The sequence below is a fragment of the Kryptolebias marmoratus genome, linkage group LG9 (assembly GCF_001649575.2).
Source record: "Kryptolebias marmoratus isolate JLee-2015 linkage group LG9, ASM164957v2, whole genome shotgun sequence".
NCBI lineage: Eukaryota > Metazoa > Chordata > Actinopteri > Cyprinodontiformes > Rivulidae > Kryptolebias > Kryptolebias marmoratus.
The window spans coordinates 20,706,757-20,731,786 of record NC_051438.1 but is presented as its reverse complement, the minus strand read 5'-3'; the positions used below and the strand labels follow the sequence as shown (position 1 = coordinate 20,731,786).

Below are 25,030 nucleotides of genomic sequence, written 5' to 3'. Positions count from 1 at the left end.
TTCATTTACCAACAGAGGTGACGCTGCCATGCAAAGCGTCGGTCTATAATCAGAAGACACTTGGAGTTCAGCGCCTTAGCCAAGGACACTTGGCTTTTAGAGGAAGCTGGGGAAAGAGCAGAAACTGACAATTTTGCAGTTAGCGGCTCCAGCAAAGACAAACAACTCAGAAGGATTTTCATTTTCTATTCATTTTTGATCTGATCCATCATTATTACGGCTAGATTTAACGTGTCCACCACACACTGATATATTTAATGTTTGTTGTAGCTGATTTTAAAAGTTAATTTTTCAATCTTCTCACAAAAAAACAAAAAAAGGCTTGTAAAAATTGAGCTGATTTGAACAACCACATGATTCAGGTTTTTCTTTCTAACACTATAAAACCCCAAATACGTGCTTTCTCATATTTATTTTTCCCTAAAACATGCTGCTATGCTTTTGTGCAGACTGTTTCAGGAGAAACATTCCTGTTTAGCGCTCCTGCAGGTGATGATATCACCACAGTCAGTAAGTAAGGGACTTAGCGGTCATTGACACATACTTGCTGTCAACAGCGATGTTTGGTTGAGCCTTAATAAGTAACTACATGACTGAATGCTGTGAGCACAAAACACAGGCCTTCTCATATTGACTGAAACATTGAGGAGTCATTTTTAGAGTCACGGTTGTGTCATCTCTGTATTCAATAGTCCGTTATCGGCTGAAAAATAGCACTTATATTTGATGAATGTTTATTAGTTTAGGAATTCTGTATTTAGTTGGCAAACAGAAGGGAAGAAGCATTGCTTCCATCATCGGAACTAAAAATTTCTTATTTTTGTATATCTTTTAAAAAAGCATTTGAAAAATGTGCTTTGATCAAAACCGTCGAGCGCAATATTTGTACATTTGCAGCTTGCGGTATGCTGGTACTTATGCAACCTCCATAAATACAGAATCGTTATTTATGTGCTTTACTGGAGTCTGTGAGGTCAGTCCATCACAGCTACCACATTTACAGTGAATTTGATAAATTTCTTTAAATATTTATCCTTGAATAAAATAGTAGATCAGGAAAAAAAAGCACAGAAGATTGCATTATGTTCTACTGAGAGATATCACACCAATAAAAAGAAGTATTTCTTCAGAAAATAAAGTGATAATTCTTTGGAAGTGAAAAGATCTTGAACAGTTAATATCTTATCTAATATAGATAGCTTTTTGAACAACTTCAGTTTGCAGAAATAGTTTAATTCTGACCAGACTGATGACCTAAAAGCCAATTTAAATCTAGTCTAATCTAAAATAAAACATAGTGGTTCATTTAAACTCTGTCATCCATCAGGATGTGCCGCAGCACCCTTTGCACCCCTGCTTCCCACAGCTTTGGCAGCGATCCACTTCAGCTCATCTTTCTGGTCAAAATTAAAACCTGTTTCGTCAAACTGAGGTTCTTCAAAATAAAATAAAAACATCTTTAATTATTCATAACCTTTCTACTGAACCTGATTTAAAAAGGGTCTGATCTATCCCTTCAAATTTAGATTTGCTTCGCTTCTCACACCATCTGGGCAGCACTAAACCACCAGGTTTGTAGATTGGCGTGGAAGAGAGCACCATAAAGAAGAGATATCATTCTTTTTTTATTGCCCATGAGCATGAGATGACACTTGTGATTGCTCGGTAACAGTCAAGTGCTGCCTTTTCTGTTTTACAAACCTTGTGCAAAACATGTGCCGTGAACACAGCTACTGATTAGAGGACATGACAGAAACAGTTTGAGACAGTTAATAAAATGCTGTACAATTGGTATTGGTAGATGTGATTGAATTTTACGCTCTAGGTTTATATGGGTTTTATAGGATTTGGCTCAATATTGATACGTAAAGGAAACACAGAGTGGATGGGAAACACTGATGAACACTGGAAAATAGAGACTGTTTTTATAGCAATTTATGAATCATTAAAAACAAAAATAAATGAAGCCAAAATATCAAAATATTATCACAAAACGAAGACACACAGCAACAGTTTCCCTCCATTCATCAGTTTTAAAGTTGTTAGATGAAGAACGTTTAATGTGCAATAAGTACTTCATATATTATGTTCTTCCTCTCTGTGTTGGCACAGATGAACTGTTACAGTATAAATCCAGTACATGAAAAAAAAAAGGCAGTTTTTTTGGCAGATGTGCCGGACCGTCAGAATGTCCTTCCTTCGGTTTTTTTCCAGTTCTGGTTGTGAGCAAACGTCGCACCATCGTGTCCCTGTCAGGTCCAGTTCCTGGGCAGGTTCTCCAGGATCCTGCGCCGGTGTGACGGGTTTGTTACTCCCGCTGCACACAGATCCTCCTCGGTGATGCCACTGTAGGAGGCAGAGGAGGTGAACAGCCCTTGATCAACAGTTCAAACTTGATTCACAGAAAAAATAATGCTCACTGGAAAAAGTGACATCAGAGTTTATAAAACCCCCAGGAAAAAAAATATCACTTTTCATTTATATTTCACCTAAATTAAGTAATAGACATATCGAAAATCAGACATAAAACATGACGACTTGTACAAACCTGGCATGTTTTCCTTACCATCAATATTCCTCTTTTTAACCGACCATGAAAGGTTCTTCCTATCATCACCTTTTCACTGTAAAAGCTTGTAACCTATGTGAACTAAACTTCATCCAAAGGGACATTAAGCCTGTTTTGTCTAAGTTATTCATAAATTTAAAAACAGCTTTCTCAAACTTCAAGGCAAAGGTATGGCAGCCCTAAGGTGAAAACCAAACACAAAACTATATTTTTTAATATAACCCAACATGAAAAGGCCACACAAAAAACAAAAACAGGTCCGCTAACTCGCAGACTTGACGGCAGCCTGCCAGAGGACACAGAGGATCCGTGTTAACTGAGACCTCAGACCTGTGAGTCCTGATTCAGTGAGAGGATTCGAATCATTAACCTGGGTGATTTAGTAACCGACCAGCCCTAACTGAAAGAGCAAGGAGGAAAATGTGAATTATTACCCTAATTATTAACGTTTGAGCTCTGAAAGGTACTGCAGAAATCTGTAGAAAACTAAAAGAAATTCCTTTATAATTTAAATTTAAATTAAGCTTGGGCGTTAAAAAAACATTACTGAAGTGGGTAGTGGGCCGTAAGAAAACCTGTTAACAAAGTAAAAAATTGTTTTTTTTATACACCGTTGTAGTTTTTATCATTTAAGCTTCCAAGTAATGCTTTTATTGTTTTTGGAGGGGTTGAATTATTTATGTTTGCAACTGATAATCATTACCACTAATGATATAATCAAATAGATACTGAGAATAATATAAGAATGAGATGTATCTACAGTCAGTGGGCAAATGTGTAACACGTACCACTACAAATGAGTCTGTATTAAGAAGACAGCTGTTTGTTTGCTTGTTTTTTTTTAAGTGAGGTTGTATAAAGTGGTTATCACTAAGTTTGTATTTAAGCTGCAGTTTGCAGCAATCGATGCCAACTCCGTTTGAAGAGCATCTGGGAAAATTTCCCACAAAGCAGTCAAGCTACAACAGCTACAAAAACAGAGCCTGTTCAAGATCATATCACTATAATTAAAAAAGAGCTATACTTAAATCTTGAACAGCAGATTGACTGAATGCAAATCTTGTCACTAATGTATCAGGCAGTGGTTCTCACTTTGTTGTTGCATGCTGAAAACAACTGTGTCTCTGAGTTCCCTGCAGGCCTATTTCCAAAAGCTTAACTACAGGCAGTAAAACATTGGTTTTGGAGCTGGAACAACTCCTGACAGACTCGAGTAATGAGTAAGATATATTTAGCAGCGACGAGTAGCAATACAAACGAAATTCGGGGGAAGAAGTAATTACAAGACATAAAAGTGACTCATGCAAAAGTGACGCGATGTAAAAGTACCAAAACACGCTCGTGTGATCATTTCTCCCTGATTCTCTTCATTGAAAACACTGTTGTTACTGCTCGTAAACATTTCACACGATTTCCCTTCAAACAAACAAGCTATAATTTTCAGTGGCCCCTATAGTAAAAACCAAAGGGTTCTTAGTAAAAACCACCAAGTCTGTTCTGACGCCTCACACAGAGGTGCTGTAGGCTACTGCTCCTGTATAACCTGAATGTTGTTATTTTCTGAAAGCTGTAGAGAAATGAGTGAAAGATTAACCTTTTCACTGCCAGGCACTCTTTTCCTCCTCATTATCTATATACATATGTATATATTTTATTTTAGGATTAAACAAATTGATCTAGAACCACAAGAGATGAGACTGTATTTGAAAAAAGAAAGCCTGTGTCCGTGACGTAGCAATAGTGGCTTTATTCTTATGAATAATTGTTACGTTTTTTACGAGTTCAAATTCATTTACCTGAAATAATCCAGATCATCCCAGCCGCTGAGGCTAAGGCCCAAGGTGTATTTCTGAAGACCCAGAGTACTAAGAAGCTCCTGCACAGTTTCTGGTGCACCTTTGAGGACGGACACCTGCGTTGAGACAAAACAGACATTTAAAGTAAAAAAAAAAAAAACATCAGTAGTATCTTTTCACACCCATCTTTGTAAATGAGGTCATACCTCTTTCTCCCAGCTGTAGCCTCTGTCTCCATGCTTGGAAGGACCATTTCTACAACTTGCCCTGTGCCTGACTGTAGGCTGGCTTTTCGCCTCTGATGGGAAAAAGTCCACCTCACTGAGAGACTTGGCAATCTGCAAAGCGGTGAGGGAGTTGTCTCCAGTTGGCCCCGGAGGGGGTTTATTGATGATCCAGGAAGTAGTGGTCTGACAGCGTTCCAGGTGAGTGGGAGTATAAGGCAGAGCTGACGGCATCTTTGCTGTTTGGATTTCGTTTGTCCTTGCTGGAAGAAGCTGGAGTTTATCTCTTCTAGCTTTTTCCTTCATGATTGCAGAGTGATTCATGTACAGGTTCCTTATGTTGCTTTCAGGCTGCATGGAGTCCTGAACAATAGTTTTTCCTTGGTATTTGTTTCGGAGCTGTGACGTCTGCTCCTGGCACTGCATGTTGGCATCTCTTGAAGGTGGGGGCACTGGAGATGGGCTTTGAACTGGAAAAAGCTGATAAGATGAGTTGCTTTGGGGCGCATGGAAGTCAGTGGCTGGAGAGCACTGGGACAGGATGGCCGGAATTTCAATTTCTGTAAAGTCTGATCTGTAACAACTTCTCCTGTCAAACCCCGAACGGGCTGAGACTTTCGGGAGCTGCAGGGCCTCCTTACCAGACCAAATGACCTGAGGGTCCCTCCGCTGAGGAGGAGGCTCCTCCACCCTGGGTGGGACTGATACACCTTCAAAGATGAAGTAGGCAGGGTTGGTGTAGCTGCTCGGAGTAGGTTTTACAGGGACTCCATATGGCCTGAAACGAGTATGCAAGTCTCAAATTTTATCAGCTCAACAACATACAAAAGGTACTAAAATTTATTTCAAATATCAGTATGAAACGTCTTCCTCAATAATTGGTAAGTTTAACATCAGTAAACCTAAAATTGCAGAAAACTAAAGTATTGTAACTAGACTAAAGCTGGGAGGCACAGCACAGGGACTGAGTCCTATCCAAACCTGACAGGGTCCCAAAGCAGGCCGTCCCCGTCAGGTGTTTCTCAACCAAGAGCAACTAAAGTAGAACTTAAACACTTCAAGATTTCAGTTCTGGGTCTGTTGTTTTTGAACTGGGGTCCAAAGTACTTTTTAAATTCAATCCAATTGGCTTTAACTGTGTTTATTCCTCTCATCATGGACAACAAGTCCTGTGAATTTGGAGACATTTGTTCTTTTTTTGCAAAAGTTACAAGGGGGGAACCAAATATTTCAGCCGTCTGAAATAATCAGTTCCCCCTCTAAAACACAGGACAAAAATAATTTACCAACAACTCCTTAACTGTGTTTATTCCTCTGTATTATGATATTATTAGCACATTTAATTTTTAAAATAATGTTTTTTTGTTTTTTTAATGAGAAATATTTGCCCCTCTAAACAATTCTGTTAATAGATAAGTCATTATTTACAGAGACGCAGGGGGAACCGTATCTGATTAGAGTTCTCAACCACTTTGTCCTGACTGTGTGCTTCTGCATGCCTCTGAAGGTCAACTGAGGCAGGTGAACAAGAAAGTCTGCCTCAGTTCCAGTCACCTCTAAATGAAAATACAGCTGCAAGAAAAAAGAGTGTCTGATATTTCTGGGAAGAAAGTGAAATTTTCAATAACTCTTTGAGAACTTGAGCATTTTTACTGCAATTCACAACTAGTCAAAAACATTAAGTGATCCTTACCTAGTCACTGGAATTCGTGTTGTTGCAGGAAACAGATGTGCCCTTCCAGGACCTTTATCATCCTTCTCAAAACAGAACACGTCTGCAAAAGAGACATTATAGGAAATGAAAATCTAATTTTGTACAGAGCAAAACTTGTTGAAAGTCTGTGTGTTGCATGCAGGCCAAAAGCCTGTGCCATGCCTGACCTGGTGGCATATTACCCAAATGTCCTGTTTCAGTGTCTCAAGATGCATCTGGTCAGGATCATGAGCCAAAAGAGGAAGCGGTCAATAAATACCAGCAAGGGTGCAAAGCCAAGCCAGGGATCATTGAGTAACCAAATAGAGGAAGCACTGTGAGAGTTGCAGCAGAGTTGAAGGATGCAGTGAAAGATGGAAAGTTAGCGGGAAGTGATAGTGCAAGCAAGGCAGCAACTCAGGAAAGAATATTTTTGGATGACCCACCATAGATCTTCTGCCGTGTTGCCCGCCTGTCTTTGGGCACATGGACTCTGACCCGTCCTCGTATGGAGCCCATCTCCTCACCTCGGTGATTCAAAAATGTCTCGAATTTCTGTGACACCCCAGTCAGTGAGTGCAGAGCCACGCAACATTCACCTAAGGAATTATTATTATTATTATTATTATTATTATTGCCATGAATGTGAAAGTAGCTCAAACCAATTTTAAATAAATGATGTATAACCCTAACTAATCAACAGAAATTCATTCAAATTACAGTAATCTGTACATATTTTGAAAAAAAAAGAGCGTTGTTCATTCTGCATGGACATAATAACTGAGAAACCTTTAGCTATAAGCAAATTCTAAAACAAATGAAATTGAAATAAAATGACATAAAAAGCACTTTAAATGGTGTAAAGTGATTTGTGTAGAACTCTAGTGTAAAAACAGGTCTTTTATAAATAAAGTTTGATAGGTTTTTTGTGGGTGGATGTGTGTATTTTAACGGCAGTGATAACTAGTCTCAGTAAAATTTTGCCAAATGTTAAAGGTAAAATTTTATAAAAGAAGTTACAGCTAACCGTATGACTCAAATCCATCACATGACTTTACAGACATGAGCAGGTGTTGGTCCTGAAGATACTCCATGTCAGATGAAACTGGAAAGAGCTTTAACAGGGGAAAAAAAGCACAACTAAAGTCAACACAAAACAGAGCAGTAACATAATGTTTTTAACTATTCTCAAACAGGTTCAGCCCTGACCTTGGGGAGCTGCTTGGAGGACCAGCCCAGTTTCAGGAACCCTGGAACGTCACAGCTCTGCGAACTGTTCTCACTGGAACGCTGCGTCTCTGCAGACAAAGCCGATATTTCATGTCTCCAACTGAGTTTCAGCACTCCGTGCAATCTCCCGTTGATGCGTCGCCTTTACCTTCAAGGCAGGAGGAATGAAACTCAATGAAGAACTTCGCCTTGCTTGCCGTTTTCACAATGGCGTCAATGCCTTCGAGCTCAATCCAGGCCTTCTCCACACTGAAATTTAAATCTGTTTGAATTAAAAAGACAGTCCTGTTCATTTAACAAACACAAAACAATCCATCATTATTCCAGTTATTTGTGTTCAGACATAATAAACGTACCTGTTTTAGGGCTGCACTGGGACGTCACTCCCACTTGGAAGGTGGCAAAAACAGGCGAGTGATCGCTTGTGAAAATGTCATCTGTGCAACCTAGTCAAAAACAAACTGTTATATTACTTTATCACTATTATTTATGACTTTATTACTCATATTTCTACTCCTCCAAATCTAATTGTCTTAAATATTTTGTGCCTGGACAGCATGGTAAGGCCCAGGACTGTTATTTTCAACATGAAAAATACGTTTTAGGAGGAAAGAAATAGTCAGACAGCTTCTCTGAAGGCTTTTTAGTTTGCTCAGGTTAGTCAGAAACAAATGTTTGGAGGAAACAAACCACCCGCCAGTATAGGCCTATAGGTTCTCATTGTGCATGAGTAAACAGGTTTTACCACCTCTAATTGACTCACGCTTCATGACGATGTATAACCACATTAACATTTAAAGTTTTATTTCTCGTAACGGTTTCTTTCTCAGCTGTTCCAAATATTTATTTTTCCAAGACGTTCTCCAGCTCTCACCATATGCGGTGCAGATGAGGTGCGTCTCCGGGTAGGACTTCCACAGAATCCGGTCGCACCACGACGGCACATTAATTCGTACCTTTAGAGGAAGAATTCGGCTTTACATAAACAGTGAAACGTTGTGCATTTCTCCATCTGGACTTAAAATAAGCACACTTGTAAAAACGTACACACACACACACACAGCGGGCTGAGCTCATTCCTGTTGTGCCAGACACTCCTGTTTTAGACAGGAGATTCATTCTTAGCCTGCTATTTTTAGTCGCCAAAGCGGCTGTTGTCAAAGACATTTATCCCCACAGATTCCAGAAATAGGATTAAGTTACAAAGAAATTATCTTAAGAAGTGTGCACTTGGAATAGAGCAGCGGTGTCCTAATGGTCTGGGCTCTGGATTACTGATCAGAAGGAGGATCAAGCTCAGCACTTGTTGGCTGCCACTGTTTGGTATTTGATTAAGCTTTTAAAGCTTATCTGCTCCGGGTGGGCATCATTTCGTGGCTAATCCTGCCCTAAGATCCCAAATTCTTACAAGTTGAAAATATACAGATTTTGGAATTTAACTGCTCAGGGTGGAAAGCAACACAAACAACTACTTTAAAGAGATGGGTGTTAGATTTTGGACTGAATAACCTAATTTAATGGCTTGTAATCCCACTTGTGTCAATCTTAATTGCTGCAAAGCTCATCGTAAATGATTTCAGAAATGTTTGGCAGCTGGCATGTATTCTCTGTCCTTCAGCTGCTGAACTGTTTGATACTTTGTCCTGTTTGTCGTGTGTTTTTTTGTGTAACAAACCAAGACTCACCCCGGACGTCTTGTATTTCTGCCACAGGTAGCAGTCTCTGGAGCCTCTTTCATACCGATACGTCGGCGGAAATGCAATCTTCTCTTCCTCTTAACCATGACAAACAGAGTAAAGAAGCATAAGTGAAAGGAACTAATGCAGAACTGAATTAAACTATCTCTTTACTTATTATCTATTTAGATAATAAGACTCACTAAAATTGAAAAAGGCCTTCCTCTTGTGTCTTTCTTGAGTTAACTGGTCTGCACACATGAGCTCCTCAAACTCTCTTTTGGACACGTGTTTCAGGATGTCCTGGATGATGCATGTAATAGACATGAGTACGTGGCACAGGCAAAAACATTATCGCCCCTTTTGCTTTTGTCTGCAGGTGATAATTAGAACAACACAGACCTGGACGTCCAAGTCAAGCCTGTAGTTGAGGTCTCCACACCAGAAGAGATGGGTGAAGCGCAGGCTGATATCAAAGCCGTGAAGCTGTTTGTCCCCCAGAGAAAGAAGTCGGAGGATGTCCCCAAAGCTCTGGTTCCTCCTGGACAGTGACGGGTTTTTGTTTGACAGAATAAAAATGACACAGGAGAACACAAAGCTTTCTCACACACAAACACACAATGCACCTTAGTACTTTGTCACTTCCGGAGGTCAGGTGACAATTCACAAACCCAAAAGATGTTCCATTAAAGAGGAAGGAGACGCCAACAGCTCCCTTATTTCCTGAAATTACAAAAAAAAAAATAGTCAAACTCAAATTTCAGGTTAATAAAAACAGTTTGTATTAAACATGCTGTTATATGTTGGGGTGCTGAAGGAGAATGTATTTTTTTATCGCCCGCTGCCATGAAATAATGATCATGTACTGTTATTGTCTGTGTATGTTTGTCTCTCTGTCTGTAAGCAAAATATCTCATGAACCACTGGAGGGATTTTTAGTAAAACTCCCAGAAAGTAATCATTAGATGTATTTCTACAACTTATTAACTGTTGGAGTCAACTCAATAAAAGATGGCCGTCAAGCAATTCAAACTTAGAAAATACAAAGAATGGCTATAACTCAGTCAGTTTTATAAATACTGAGCTAAAATTCGGTGTGGTAGTAGCTGAGAGACATATCCAACACATAATTTGAGCACTAACAAATTACATGGCAACCAAGACATCAGACGATATGTAATCCTTCAAAGAATGCTTGCTGTGTTTAATTTCAACATGATTTGTGTTTAGCTGTGATGATGAGACCACACAAACAAAGCCTACCCAATGTGTTTCCCAAGCCAGTCTTCACATTGGCTGTGTTCACATGACTGATCCGGCTCTCATGCTCAGGCTTCACAAACACAGCCAGCCTCATGTTCCAGAGGGACTGCACTGCCACCTGCAGGACGTTGGGGCGCATTACAACAAATTATTGCTTCCCACACAGATCAGGTTACACAAAAGTATTAATCTCTCAATAGATCTGATCAGTGTCCAAGGCTGTATAATTAAATGCATTTAGATAAGTTGTCAAATAAAATTTTAATCATAACACATAGTATTTTTCTTCCATGAGCAAAATGTGTGCTCTGTTCTTGAGCATTTATGTGTTTTTAAATGCTTCAAACCACAAGAAATTAGGAAATTAGTAACAATAATAACTGTATTTATTTTATTATTATTTTAGAAAAGTACCTTTTCTTTGGGTAATTCTTAAATTTGACAATTCATTATTTTAAGGACTAATTAAGTATTTTGAGTAAATTTATCCTCAATCAATGTTCGTCATTTTCCCTTTTGGGTTTGATGAAAAGTGCCAAAATGCTGCAGATAAACTGTGGCATCACTTTGGGCTTTTTGTCAGTAGTTTAAACTGTTTTAATCTGTATATTCATCAAATGAAAAACATCAAATCTGCATACACGTTTTGTTGTTAGTACAATAGTTAATTGGTTATCTGCTTGCAAGAAAATGTGAAATGTGTAAAAATCTGATTTGATTTAAATTCCACAGACTATAAAAAAACAAAGAATGAAAATCTAATTGTTGAACCTTTGATCAGTTTGTTATTCACTCTCAAAAGCTGCACAATGCCTGATTTTTCACTAATCTCACTAACCTTTAATCAGGCATTTGTGAAATATTGATAAGTGGCCCTTTCAAATCTAAAAAGCCCCAGACAAAGCTGAAGGGGAGACGATTAAACAATAATTACTAGTTTGAAGTCAACATGAGTGTAGCTGCGTAGAGTTGCTTTAATCTGCTCCGTCCACTCCTTTTCCCCCTGAGGGTTTTCCTGCGTCCCCAAGGCATAGATGTCGTGAGGAAGTAAAGAAGTCGACTCGTCGGGGGTGTGTCCCAAACCACAACAGGTCACCCATGACTGCAAGCTTCGAGGAGGAGGGGAACCACCTGCAAACACAACATGAGGCAATAAAACAGTCAGTCACAATATTCCTTAAACGCTAACCTGAAAGACGTTTCTGCCAACAAACAAATGCTCACCCATATTCCAGGTGCCAACAAACACAGAGACCAGATCAGGCTGCTCCAGCTGAGCGTGTGTGCTCTTCATCAGCAGGAGGAGACGGCAGAAGGATTCACGTTTCTATAGAAGATAAAGATAAGTCACTGGGAAACGATGAATTCCACCTAAATATGCCTCTTATGATCTTATCTTACCCGTGCACTCTCAAATGTCATCTCCCGTGGAGTGTTGTGGTGGCTGTCAACCACCATCCGTATCTTTGCCGGGCTGTTTTGGAATTTGACAATCTGGAGGACTGATGTATGCGAAAAATTACTGTTGACATTTGAATACCTGCTGCCGATCAACTTAGCGGTTATTCATGAAAAATTTTAAGCACAAATCCACCCCCAGTGTTCAAGAAACGAATATACACACATAATGGCAACAAATGTAACAGCAATGTATAAAGTAAATGCAAGCATGAGAAATGTTACAGGCTTTAAATATTGTCTTACTCCTGTCATGTGAGACTCTTTCTGTGCCGAACAGGCCGGGCTTCCTGTCAAAAAGCAGCACTCCTGCGTCCACATCCACAGATACAGTTTGTCTGCCGTACCTCACCATCTTCACCTGCAGATGGAAGCCCAGCATGTCAAAGATCAGCTGATTTACAGCGCGTTGTCAGTTTTCTTTTAAGAAGTAAAGAAAAGCTGCGAGATGAGTGCATTTTCAAGTCTGGTTTACCTGAAAGGAGTGCACAGGCAGCTGTCTGGTGTGGATTTTCACAGGTGCTACAACGGCAGGTGTTGGTTCAGGAGGAGCTGGGCTAGGCTGCACTGCCAGATTGTGATTAGTCACAGCATCTTGTAATGCCTTTAATACCTTCATGGGAAGAGAATACTGTTGTGTTACGCTCACAGAATAGTTGCACATTACAAATAAGATGGGCTTTTCCTATTTGTCTTAATGTCAATCAAAAACCTATCACAACCACTAAAGATACATCTATGGCATTCATCTGTGCTCTGATAGTAATGTGAAAACTGCACTGCTGGAAAAATGAGAATGCTGACTGAGAAAAGCGCCCCTTGAATATGTGATTTCTGCAGTGTTGTAAATAATCCGATCATCAGTGTGAACGCACCTTTTTCTCCAGGGAAGAAAGGAGGCTGACCAAAGCTGAGATCTTACACAACAAGCTGTTAATCTCCATCTCTGGACACTTGATCGGAAAACACAAGGCAAAAACAGAAGCTGTGTGTATGGTTATATAAGAAAAACACCTTTATCTTTTCAACCAATAAGTCAGACCAAAGTGACCAATGTGACCAAAGTCACCAAAACCAAAGTGGATTGCTGCCATTTAAAAAAAACAACTTCAATCTCAAAAGTTTTATTGCAATGCATGCAAACTCGATTTTATAAACCTTTCCACAAATGTTTGCAGAAAATCGTTTGGTTATTGGTATCAGCAGTAGCTAGCTGTAGCACTTCAGGTGAAGTCTGCGGTATACTTCCTGCAGAAATAGCATGTAATGCAGAAGTGAATGCAATGTAAATGTTTAAAAGATTGAATATACGTTTACTGCTATGAAAGCTTTGACCCTAACACCAACAGGTAAGATAATATTTGTTCAAAACTTTCCCACAAGCCCCACTTCAAAAAGATTTGAACTATCCCTTGAAAGGTACTGGGTTACCATTTTCAAAACACAGCAAGTCGTTATAATTTTATTCAATGTTTGTGATATACCTGTGCCTTGGTGGGTGTTAAAGGGCAGCTCGGATGGTCGAAGACTTTGGCCAAAGTTTCCAGACTCACAAGAGTGAGATCAATCTCACTGTGGAACCAACAAATGCTTGTTACAAATTAATATGTGACATTTATTTGAAGTCGCTATTGAAAGTACAAACCAACCGTGAGCACGGCCATGGGAATTAGTTTTACGTAGGGGTCCCTGTTTACATGTTTTGCATTTTTGACACTTGTTATTTCTTGTCATGAATGAACGTGTTATTTCATGACCCTCATCACCCCGGTTCCCATGACCTTGACTGTAAATAACCCATGCTGGTAAATTACACTGTATGAGCAGATAGTGACAAGATTCAGTAGTGTCTAAAAATAGTAGTGCCACTGTTGGTTGTAAAACATTAAGAGTTAAGCTGACCTGTTGAGGCCTTGGCACGCAGCAGCCAGAGTGCGCTTCAGGTGCTTTAAAGTTGTTGCCCCTTTGTGCACATTTTCTATGTCGAGAGGCAGCTCACTGAAGAGGTAGTCGTTGAGCAGGCTGATCACCTCACCTGCAGCACTTTGAACAAACAAAACAGACAAACTTTAGAATATAACGGTGAAAACGTGAGCATTTACTTTGGTAATTTTGCTTCTTGGGTTTGAATCAGTTTCATACGTCGTTTCACAGGAAAATACAAAATGAAAGTCAAAGCAGACTGCGACGCTGTTTATTAATAGGACACAAACAGTCACGGGGGACAGTGTTTCATAAGCAGCTGCTATGCTTGATTGCAAACAGGTGCATAAGTGTATAAATTTATATCAGGTAAAAATGTAATGGGGTATCACTGTAAAACAAAAAAGGTTTCATGCAAAAATTGATGCTTTAAAAAATTTAGACCTCAGGTAGAATGCATACAAGTTAAAGGTAAATATGCAGCTATGCAAACTCTAAAAAGGTCATTACTTTTGACTATTTTAAGAAAGGATTCAACAAGTCTTATTTTTTATTTAAAAAATAAGACAAAAAATAGACAAATAATGGTACTTGGATGTATTCAACTCCTGCAGCTTCTCCAGGAAAATGGCATGGGGGGCTGGTTTTGCTGGTGGTCCGGTGAAAGACACGGTGTTGATAGAGGCTGCAGTGGGAGAGGGCTTCTCATCATCTGTGCATGCAAAAAACATTAGGCATTAGGAACCAGCAACAAATGATTTAAATATAATTTTGGAAGGGCAAAATTCACAGTGTTCATGTGATATAATATTTTAGAATCTGCAAAAATTATAAAGTCCTGTGCAGAAGTTTTAAACCACTACAGTGGTCTTGATCAATAATTCTATAGGGCCAGAAACAAAGTCCAAACAGGAAGTCAGTAAAAAAAAAAGCAGACTAAATGACAAAGGGCTGATGGGAAGGAAAATATAAAGACATTAGGGATAATTTAGGACTTTTGCTGTGCATTGCCAGCTGTTGGCCTACCTGAGCTCTCGTCCCCTGTGTCTGTGTCAGGGGGAACAGGGTAGAGGAGAGGGGTGACCAGGCCTTTGTGTGGTTGCTGGTACCCAAACACCAAATCCTCAAGGGTCCGGAAACAGTTCACCTGAACCCCCTGTGTCGTCTGTGGAGCACACAGACATGACAATAACATTTATTTAAGGCCCTGCACACACATTAACTTCTATTCATACTCAAAACAAATACAAAAGACATTAAACAAGTCCTTTCAGTAGATGGTCCTCCTGGATAAAGCATGAAGTGCAATAATATAGCGTTTTGATTGGCTATTTTGAATAATTGCTATCGCCCGCCACCAAAAGCGAAAGGTGGTAATGTTATTGCCCATGTCTGTCACATATATATATATATATATATATATATATATATGTATATTTCAAAGTCTGACTAAAACAACTACAGCTTTGTCATTTCACTACATAAAATAATCGTAATCTAAAATTCTGGCATAAAAGGCAGTCAGTGATATGCATTCATACAAGGAATGCTACAGCTTTAATTAAAATTTAAAAAATGTTTTTCTATTAAAGATTTGTGCATAAAATGCAGAGAAATGTCAAATTTACAGCAACCGTGTGATAAGTCCATTTAAAGATTAGTATAATTATAAGTTATTTGTAATCATTTGGACTCCAATCATGAATACACTGCCCATTTTCACTTTGAAAACTTTTCATTTGTTAGTGGGTGTTTCACACAGGTTGCTGCCTCAAAATCATGCTTGGTAAAGCAAAGCAGATGTGTCTATTTGCATGACAGAAAAAGATGCATGCAGATGATGTGCTGCGATAAAAAAGCAAAAAAAAAAGTCCCCAAGGTATTTAGAAAGCTGTGGCCCAGAGGAGAAGTGATATCAGTGGCGGCTCCTTCCTTAGCTGTGATGTTTCACTATAGTCCAACATTCACAGAAAGTTCAAAAGAAGAAAGAAAAGGAAATGTCTCGATACGCCACATACACAAACAAGCCTGCTCTCAGAGTTTGCATGAAAAAAAATCATGCAACTTCAGTTCAATCAAGCTTTAAACTCTGCTATCAGAAAATAAGATTACATGCTCACATTTCCATGTACCAATTTAACATGGTACACATTAGACCACAACGCAGAGCGAGCCCTTTCCTGCGCCCTCTTTTTAGAATTTTTAGTTTTCATTTTGTGGTAAGAGAAACCATTTTTTTGGCTTGAACAACCTGTCTGTTTTGCCAGGGAGTCTTCAAATAGTATTTTTTAAAACCACAAATATCTCTTGAAAAGTAATTTAAAAAGAAATGAAAAGGAGAAAAAGGCTTCAAGAGAGCGAAAGACAAAAGTGACCCCAAAATATCTCTTCGGCTTTCTTGGAAAAACAAAAAGGAAAGCGCATGACTTCAGTGAGTTAGTGGAGCACATCCAGTGGGGGGAGAAAACACAGACTGGAGGTTTTTACTGATGGCAGTGGAAAAACAAGAGAACGAGCTACAAAGTTTAACGTCCTCATTGGAAAGTAGAGACATTTTCCACATCAAAGGCTTGAAAACTCCTGCCAGACAATTTGTGTAAAACTCATCTTTGGGTTTTAAACTTTAATATTCAGACAGAGTTTAAACAAAGTTATATTTCTCATCTACTAAGACTAAGTGTTTTTGTTTATTTGTGTGGTTGCAGACTTTGTGGGTGTGTGTAGTGGTTTTATAGTCTAATAAATAGATAATTTAACCCCCCGCTCGCCCTTCTCAGAGCTTCAGATTCTGCCTTTGGCTCAGATTTTGTCACATCCAGCAGACTCATTATGTCTAATACAAACACCCCCAAGCATGTGCATAACAAATAAGCACCCTTTGGTCAGTGAATTAGTGTGTGGGTTGAGTATTTCTGAGACATGAAAACAATTTCTCCTCTGTGCTGCTGAGCTCATGCTGCAAACATGCAGCTACATGGCAGGGATGCCTTTCAAACAACAAAGTGACTCCAGCCGTAACAGAGTCTGTGGAAGGGGGGGGAATACAAACATGCTCCTGTTCTCCATGAAACATGGAAGAACAAACCAATGCTTGGTACGTTCTGCACAGCTTCTGGCTGGCTACGTTTATGAGAACGTTTCAGACCTCCGTTACGATTAAGGGTGTCCGTATGCAAACACTGAAGCGCCGCTATTACTATTCTGATTAAAACAAATTAGTCCCGTATCTTGTTGCTCAACCTTATACACCAAAATGTACAGCTCAATAGGAACTAACGTGCTATGACTTTTGGTAGCGGTAGGTCATTCAACATTTGCAAATCTGTAAGATCAATAGGATTTTGGCAAAACACGTGAGAAAACCCAGCCCTCTTTGGAGCTTTAAAACTCAGGCTTATTTCACAGTAGAAACATCATTCAAAGTTTAAACAGGTCACCGAAAGTTGGACTTTACATGTCTGAACTGGCATTTTAATATCTTTTATAGTTTTTACACAATCACAGTTAGGTTTTATGATTTTTACAGGTTTTTCCACAGAATGTTCTACTGACAGCTGATGATGTTACTCTCTGACTTTTGAATTGTAGATTCTTACTAACTCTTTTTTTGGTATATATATATATATATATAAATTATACATCGTAATGTATGGATTTTTAGTCCTCTCTTACCCAGTGTGTCTCACTGCTCTAGGACTTGTGATTTTTGATGCAGAGAGTGCACAGCTAAACTTCCACAGATTCAGTTTTACTCAAAATATTATTTTCTAAACTGAAAAAGGATGGTCATTCTAACTCATCATATCTCCTACGTTAAACACTGTAGAGACATAAAACTTATTGTCTGTGACTATCAAGGTCTTCTACTCCTCACAATTCAAGATCTGAATTATAGGTTTAGCCCTGTGACTGTTTATCTCACCTGAACTGCCAGAAGACCCTCTGCGTCAGGAAGAATACGATATGTGTGAACATGGCGTTGGAATCTTTGGAAAACAAAAGAAAAAAATAAGTTATAATAAATATTACATATATCACAACAAACAATCAAAGTGAAATTCTTCACAAATGTATTTGAAAAAAATAGACATGATCTCTTACAAGGCGGTAGCTGTTTTAAAAATCAGTGGCGTCATGGCTTATTTTACCAATATAACGTGTAATCTGATCATCACCAGCGTCAGAAACAAAGTTCCGTGATGACAAACTGAATAAAAAGAGAGGATGATATACAAAGAAAAGAATGAAAGGAAAGAGACTTCACTGTGAGCAGCCAGGCTCAGCTTTCAGGAATGTATCTGGCTGGGGCCGAAGAGCAGTCAGCGTAGTGCGGTTGCTGGAGCTCCAGCCCACTTTTAGGGGCCCCAGGGAGGAAAAAAGGAGATAAGTTGGGAAACACAGAGTCATAAGTTTGGGTCTGACTTGCTGGAATAGACTTTTCTGGGCAGAGCAGCTGAACTGATTGACAGTTACTTTGCAGCCTGGTGGCAGACGATGATGATGATGTAAGGTGACGGGATGAGCAAAGCTGCTCAGTCAATTTACAAATCAGTTTTACAAAGAAATTTACAAATAGTGACAGATAATTAGGAGTTTATACAGTACTGTGTGAAAATCTTGAGTCATTCCTTTTATATTTTGCAGACAGTGATTTTCCATACATACTATAACTGTTAAAAGGTCATGCAAAATATTACAATATTACATGAGACTGCACATCATGGTATTTTGAAGGTTTGACGAAAATACTGATAACTGCTATTTCCCAACAGAAGATAGTTTTAGTTTAAAACTCATGAAAGGCTTGGAAGGAGGCAGGCGATATGCATTCCTTCAGGGAGGGCTAGGCTTTCAATTAGGAATGGTTTTCATATGGTAGAAATTCTCCGTCTTCGCCGCTTCTCACACATTGAGGACACATAGTGAACAATAACAAAAACTTCAACAATTGGCTGACTAAAAAAAATCAAAAAAGTAAATATTACAACCAAATATTTAGTTAATTCTTATAAAATTAAATAATTTTGAGTGCAGAGGTTCCAATTTCCTAATAACTACCAACCTTCTATCATAAAAAAATGTTTTCTTTTAACTATAACACCTTGCAAGAGCTTTTGTTGCTTAACTTTAATAAGGTATGTAAACTTCCTGCCATATATGACAACTGAATGTGTGTGTGTGTGTAGGTGTGTGTGTGTGTCTGTGTGTGTTTGTACATACTTACAGTAGGCACAGTGCATAGGCTCCTGGCACAGACTCACTGTCTCTTACCAGGTAGCTGCCATCCCTCCCTGCCCGTGCCAACAAGTCCTCTGCTCGCACACGACTGATGTCACGATGGTACCATGATGCCGTAGCCATGGTCATTTATAACAAGAGATGTGTTGATAGGAAAAATCCACATGAGGCTTTGAACTCTGCAGAGATTCCAAGTTTACTGTCACACTTGCACAGAGAGCATTGTTCTGGAGGTCTGTCACTCACGTCATCGGCGTCAGAACATGCTGAGTGTTTAAAACTTTCCCATGATGATTTCTATCATGATCAAAGTGTCAAACCCTATCAGCTAACACTTCCTGGATCCTTCCTGGCTGCTTCAGGTTCACCCATTCTTGTTGCACTGAGGGAAGTAAAATCCAGCCGACTCTCAGGTCATCTCACTCCAACGTGCCCTCCATTTCTCAGCACAAGCTCCAGTCCACCATTCTGATGATATCCTCCTTTAAAAAAGACCCAGTTTCTGTTTTAGGTTGTGAGTTGCTGCGCCCAGGCGTGTGTGTGTTGATCCAACAAACACAGACTATCACAGCTGAATATGGGTGAGAAGAAAGGAAGGGAGAGGGAAAAACTGCAGAGTCTGAATGAAGCAGCCACTCCTGAGGCAATGACGCTGCCTCGAGCTGAACCACAAACACAAGCCCTCCTCTTGTAGCAAAACAAAAGACCTACATGTGAACAACAGGAAAAGGAAAACCAAGAATGACAAAACAAACAAATCGAGCACCCACAGTCCTACATACAGCAGCATACCAGATGGGAGTCAGTCAGCATTAAAACCAGAGAGACATGCAACAGAAACCAGACTAATTCAAATGATTTATCAGCTCTGTTGCCATATAAGGGAATAGGAACACCCTCCAGTAGGTTCAGCTGATGACTGCAGTTGTTGTTTCAGTTTTTGTCCAAGTCCAGATAGAAAAGGTAGGAGTAGGCTAACTCCAGGGGTCTGGATGCTTGTGTCCAGTCAGAGGAGTCTCATCTTCACTGATGTGGTCTCCAGCGCTTCTTCAGGTCGCTGTCAGAGCGGAGGGTGGGAGCAGAAAGACGGGACAACCCCTTTGCAGGCAGACAGAGGAAGTGACTCGACATTCCAGATGTAGGACAGAGCCAGGAGAATTCTTGTGAGGGGCTCAACGACACCGCCAGTGTGTGAAAGAGCAAACTACTTCCTCTTTCTGCCTCTCTTCCCCTGCCTATTTTCTTCTTCCTGCATGCCTCTGCATCCTTTTCTGGCTCTTTCCTCAAGTCACAAAAGAAAAACACTGCTTCCCACTTACAGGTCCAATCACATTCGGCAAATCCTCTACCTCTTCTTACTTTTAAACATCTTTACCTTCAAACAGTTCAACTTTTGTTTACATTTACTTTCACCCCGTCTCCAAATCAAGCTTTTATTTTTCTTTTTGTCACCCTCTACTCCCTTCTGTTCTTGCGCAGTCTTTCCTTCTTAGCAAAACACCCTCTCCATATGGTTATGATCATCCCTAACTTTCTTATTTTTGTCCTCCTCATTCACCCCTCCTACGTCCCTCCCACTCCATTAGCTGGAGCATAAAATCATGTGGAAAGCTGCTCAGGCCCACATTTACTGCTCTGCCTCTCGCTACTCAGCAGAAATTTGCCGACCACCAACCACAGACGCCATAAAACAAATAAACGCAAGACCATCCCAGTCCGATGATGCATCTTCTTAACCCTCAGTCTGTGATGACTTCAGTTTGCTATGTGCTTTGTGCATCACATGACTGAGAGGTAAGTAGACAGGGTCAAATAAGAATGTCTTCAGTTTTGTTACTATATAAAATATTTGACAGCATGGAGAAAAAGTGAAGGGATTCCTAAAATGATCCCATATATGAGTGGAACATATTAATTGAAATTGTAACAGTTGTTGCTTGGTGAAAACTTGTTCTGCTGGGATAACTAATGTCATTAGATGGTTAATGTGATACATCAGATCACTGAAATGGAGATACATTGATACACTGGAATGGACAGCCGAAGCGCAACTCTGCTAACGAGACCAGAACTTGTGCCGCCATTTTGCTAGGTGCTACATAGGCATCCTCAGCCAAGGACACTAATGTTTTATCATCAAATAATATAATTAACATAACCAGCACTTCAAAAAATGTGGCATTACATTACATAGGTGAGTATAAAGCGGTATTAGCTCATAAATAAAATAACATTTTGCTCTAACTAATGGTTGACCAGGCTTGGTGGGAGGCTCATTACAAATTCACTGTTTTCATACCATACATGATATATGTTTATTTAAGTAAAATAAGGCTATTGCTATGTGCTTTTGGACTGATGACACAACATGCAGTAAGCACAATGTGTTAACAATGTTGTGTCTTTGACATGTTAACAGTACAGTGATGCGCACAGAACCTAACAAAATGGTCTGGGTGAAGACCAAAGAAGATTGCTGCCATCTTAAAACAGCGTCAGTCTCAGAAGTTTCATAACAGTTCATGCAAATATTATTTTGTTAACCTTTTTATTGCTCATTACAGGGCTATTTACATAAAACTCTATAAATATTTGCAAGAGAAAATCGTGGCAGCATTAGCTAGCTATACCTACAGCTACAACTATAGTACTCCCAGTGCAGTCTGAGGGGCACTTTCTATGATAATATCATAATATTTCTGCCAGTATAACTGTGTAATGTAAAATTCTTGACAATTTAAAATTTTATAAAAGGACTGCAGTTGTTTTAAGATAGCAGCAATCTGCTTTGGTGATGGCTGTAATCTGTCTGGCCTTCAGTTTGTCAATCCGGTCAGAATTACACTCTGTTTCCCTAAACTGAGGCTGTTTAAAGAGCTATCGAGAAACCCACCTCTAAAGATCGGAACTATCTTTTAATAGCTGTCATTTTGTATAATAGCAGTAATATTCAAAAGTTACAGACTCAGTTGAATTGGATTACCCTAGAGAGAAGAAATTCAGCTAAAAATACAGCTAGCCAAAATCTTTTGGTGGGAAATTTGCAGAATAAAGGTGATGTAAAAACTACCTAAATTACAGTTAGTCTAAGTTCATACTGAAGTGTCTGTTTTGAGAGAGTTAAACTAAGAATTGTTTATTAAAGTACAAATACACCAAGAAATTTAATGCTCACACTGATTTCATTTTGAAGTTAAATGCTGCTGTAAAAGAGTTTCTGTAAATACCCAAAACACTGAACTGTCTCCATTTAGCAACAAACTGAAGGCTGTGCAGTTAAGAAGAGGTGTAAGAACACAGAGCCCTAATGCCTGAAGAGAAGTCCCTTCAAGAGAAAATCCAGGCTGTTTATGTAAAGCACCTGCCTAAAACGGCACCAGCTTAACCATAAGGGGCTTACGTTGGTCTACTCTGCACTGGAAAGTGGTAAAACAAAAACTTGTACGAGACAGTTTATCATGAGGAGACCAGGGCACTGGATTATCCCTGGATTTTTTTGAACGTATAGTCACAAGTGGTGTTCAAAATGCAATAAAACTGTTTTTTAACAGCTCACCTTTGAAACTGACTATTTAACACTGGACTGAGCCTAAATTAGATCCCTAGAACGTCACAAATTTACTATGATTTCAAACATTTAAACAATCACCTCTGAAAAGGTCCTAAGTTACTGTTTTGTTTCTTTACAATCAATTATGAAAATCTGGCTAACAGAAAGTCCAGTTTTTACAGAACATCTCTGAGAGCTGAAAGTTACCAGTTTTATACAAGTCTCATCTGCCACATTAGGAATCCACAACTTCCACACATCTTCTCTCCTCCAAAAGCACGTGCTTGAATTTTATTTAATTTCTTTTATATTACATTTTTGCGTAGAGGATCTGTCAAAAGCCTGCTATCCAATGATGCTTGGTTTGCTGTAGTTTCTTTGCCCCGAAGGGATTATTGAGGCCATGAAGTTGCATGCAAAGGTTTGTTCTGTTTTGTTTTAGTTTTTTCAGATTTGCAGTTCACATAGCTGGTTTGTCATTTTGCAAAGAAATGCCATAAGAAGTCAGTTCACAGGAAATAGTGGAGGTCCTGTTAAGAACCCAAAGCACCGAGAGAATCTGCAGAGAGAAATGTTTGCTGGGGTGCAGGTTTGAAAAAGTGATTGATTTCGCAGACTTCAAAATAATGCTTCACATAATGGTTCACAACTCAGCAATAATATGACCTTTCATGGAAAGGATCATGAGAACATTTTGTTGTTTTTTTATCTTCCCCATATCAACAAATTCAGGAACTGAAATTTGCAAATGAACACCCTCTGAAGCTAAATATATTTTGAAAGCATGTCATGTGCTCCGATAAAGATAATTTAGAACTTTTAGGTTGAAAAGGTTTGTTTGAAGGGCTAAATTGCAGAACTTAAAGTAAAGAACTCCTTTTTACCTGAAACTCACTGAGCTAAGTATGGGTTCAGTTGCAGGTATGCAACTTGTGGAGGTTAACAGCACTCTGTGCAACAAAACAAGCACAAAAAAAGCTAACCATATAGGGTACCAAAACCTTTGCTGCTTGTCTTTTTCTTAATTTAAAACTTTTTAAAAAACTGATTCTTGTTGAAAACTTAACGCCATGTTTAAATTGAAGCCTTTTTAAAATGATGCCATTTAGTAGGTTATAGTGACAGAAATGTTGTGAAAACCTTTGAATTTTACTGCCACACTGCTGGCTTTATACAGAGGACTGATGCTGATCAATCAGGAGAACCTTAACCCGGAGAGATTACTCTCCTGATCGATGATCCGGCAGCGATATTCACACCATTGCTGCCTTGTCCGAGCAGCTTTAAAGAGATCTCACACCTTGTCCCGATGTGACACTTTAAGTGAGGACAAGACAATCTCACACCCATCTGACTCGTTATCTGTTACTGCCAAGGTGTGACAATCCATTCGAAATACCAATCAACCACCTCCCTCATTAATCAATCAGCTACTACAGGCTAAGGAAAACGATAGGATCCTCCACCGTAGATTATCCTGTTGAGAAACTGGAGTTTCTGACAGTCACTGCTGATATAAATGGGACTGGTGGAACAGAACTGAAGTTATGTCTCCTTGCTAAATAAAGCTGTCTAGTTTCCTTTATATTATGGGACAGCATTTAGGTTTGACAGTGTAGGACAAGTGACCAACTGTTAAAACATACTATATGCAATTTCTAAACTAAAACTTGCTCCGTTTTGTGTGCACTTCATCAGTCAAGGTCAGAATATTTGCTGTATGCCTCTCCTCTTATCTTCCTTAAATAAAGGCTTGGTATGTTTAAATAACCTGTTGTAAATGTCAGAGATCCACCCAACATTTTGAGACTATTAACACTAAAACTGATGGTTTTGTATTAACACTGACGCTAGCTGTAAACCCTTGTTACTTGGACAAGAATAGGTCAACAGATCTCTTAGATTTCTGCAAATCGTCTGTAAATCCAGATTGCTTCAAGCTTGATGGAAGAGCCATCTGTCGTTCTGCCTTCCACAACAACTTAAATCCAACTAATACTCCGGTCTAAGCTATGAGAAAGGAAATCCTGAAAGTTCATTCACAAGATAATCTGCTAACTTAATCTAATAATACGTCCAAATCTTGGTAATTCTTTCGAGCTAATGAGACATGAATGTTTTGTTACTGTGTTATAGAGTTTAACTACCTGAGTCAAAATCTCAACAAGGATTTTAAATCTGTAGGCTCTGAAAAAATGTAAAGTCAGTGTGCAATTTAGCAATTTCTTCAGTGTTGTTTTAAAATTAGGCTGGTGTTAAAAATATGAATGAACTTCATGGTAGTTATCATTCATCACTTTGCTCTTATTTCTTTATACAGGCAGACATAAGGGCAGCGATGTGAAAAGTATTGGTAGTTGCACCAGTTTTCTTTTTTCTGTCCTTGTTTGATCAGTAAAAATGTCATCCT

The 25,030-nt window shown here is 39.1% G+C and overlaps 1 protein-coding gene across 3 annotated transcripts; it reads right to left on the bottom strand.

Annotated features, from left to right (window-relative positions):
* Positions 1–1,901: 1,901 nt before the first annotated feature.
* On the bottom strand, positions 1,902–20,540 carry inppl1b (inositol polyphosphate phosphatase-like 1b). 3 transcript variants are annotated; one of them, XM_037977419.1, is made up of 28 exons: positions 19,317–20,540; positions 19,057–19,249; positions 17,755–17,818; positions 14,859–14,997; positions 14,424–14,544; positions 13,812–13,952; positions 13,394–13,481; positions 12,785–12,862; positions 12,385–12,522; positions 12,156–12,270; positions 11,853–11,953; positions 11,676–11,778; positions 11,386–11,582; positions 10,452–10,569; positions 9,815–9,911; positions 9,591–9,729; positions 9,392–9,491; positions 9,198–9,286; positions 8,387–8,468; positions 7,869–7,958; positions 7,661–7,774; positions 7,492–7,580; positions 7,310–7,397; positions 6,729–6,881; positions 6,283–6,364; positions 4,572–5,367; positions 4,366–4,481; positions 1,902–2,346 (listed from the first exon to the last, which is right to left on the bottom strand). In XM_037977419.1, exons 2-28 carry the CDS (start codon positions 19,197–19,199, stop codon positions 2,253–2,255), a joined length of 3,675 nt encoding a protein of 1,224 aa, XP_037833347.1. In that variant the 5' UTR covers positions 19,200–19,249; positions 19,317–20,540; the 3' UTR covers positions 1,902–2,252. The 3 variants fall into 3 exon arrangements, with proteins under 3 accessions (XP_037833347.1, XP_017263965.1, XP_017263966.1); XM_017408476.3 differs by having other exon boundaries at positions 19,057–20,539; XM_017408477.3 differs by lacking the exons at positions 19,057–19,249; positions 19,317–20,540 and adding an exon at positions 17,934–19,038.
* Positions 20,541–25,030: the final 4,490 nt, after the last annotated feature.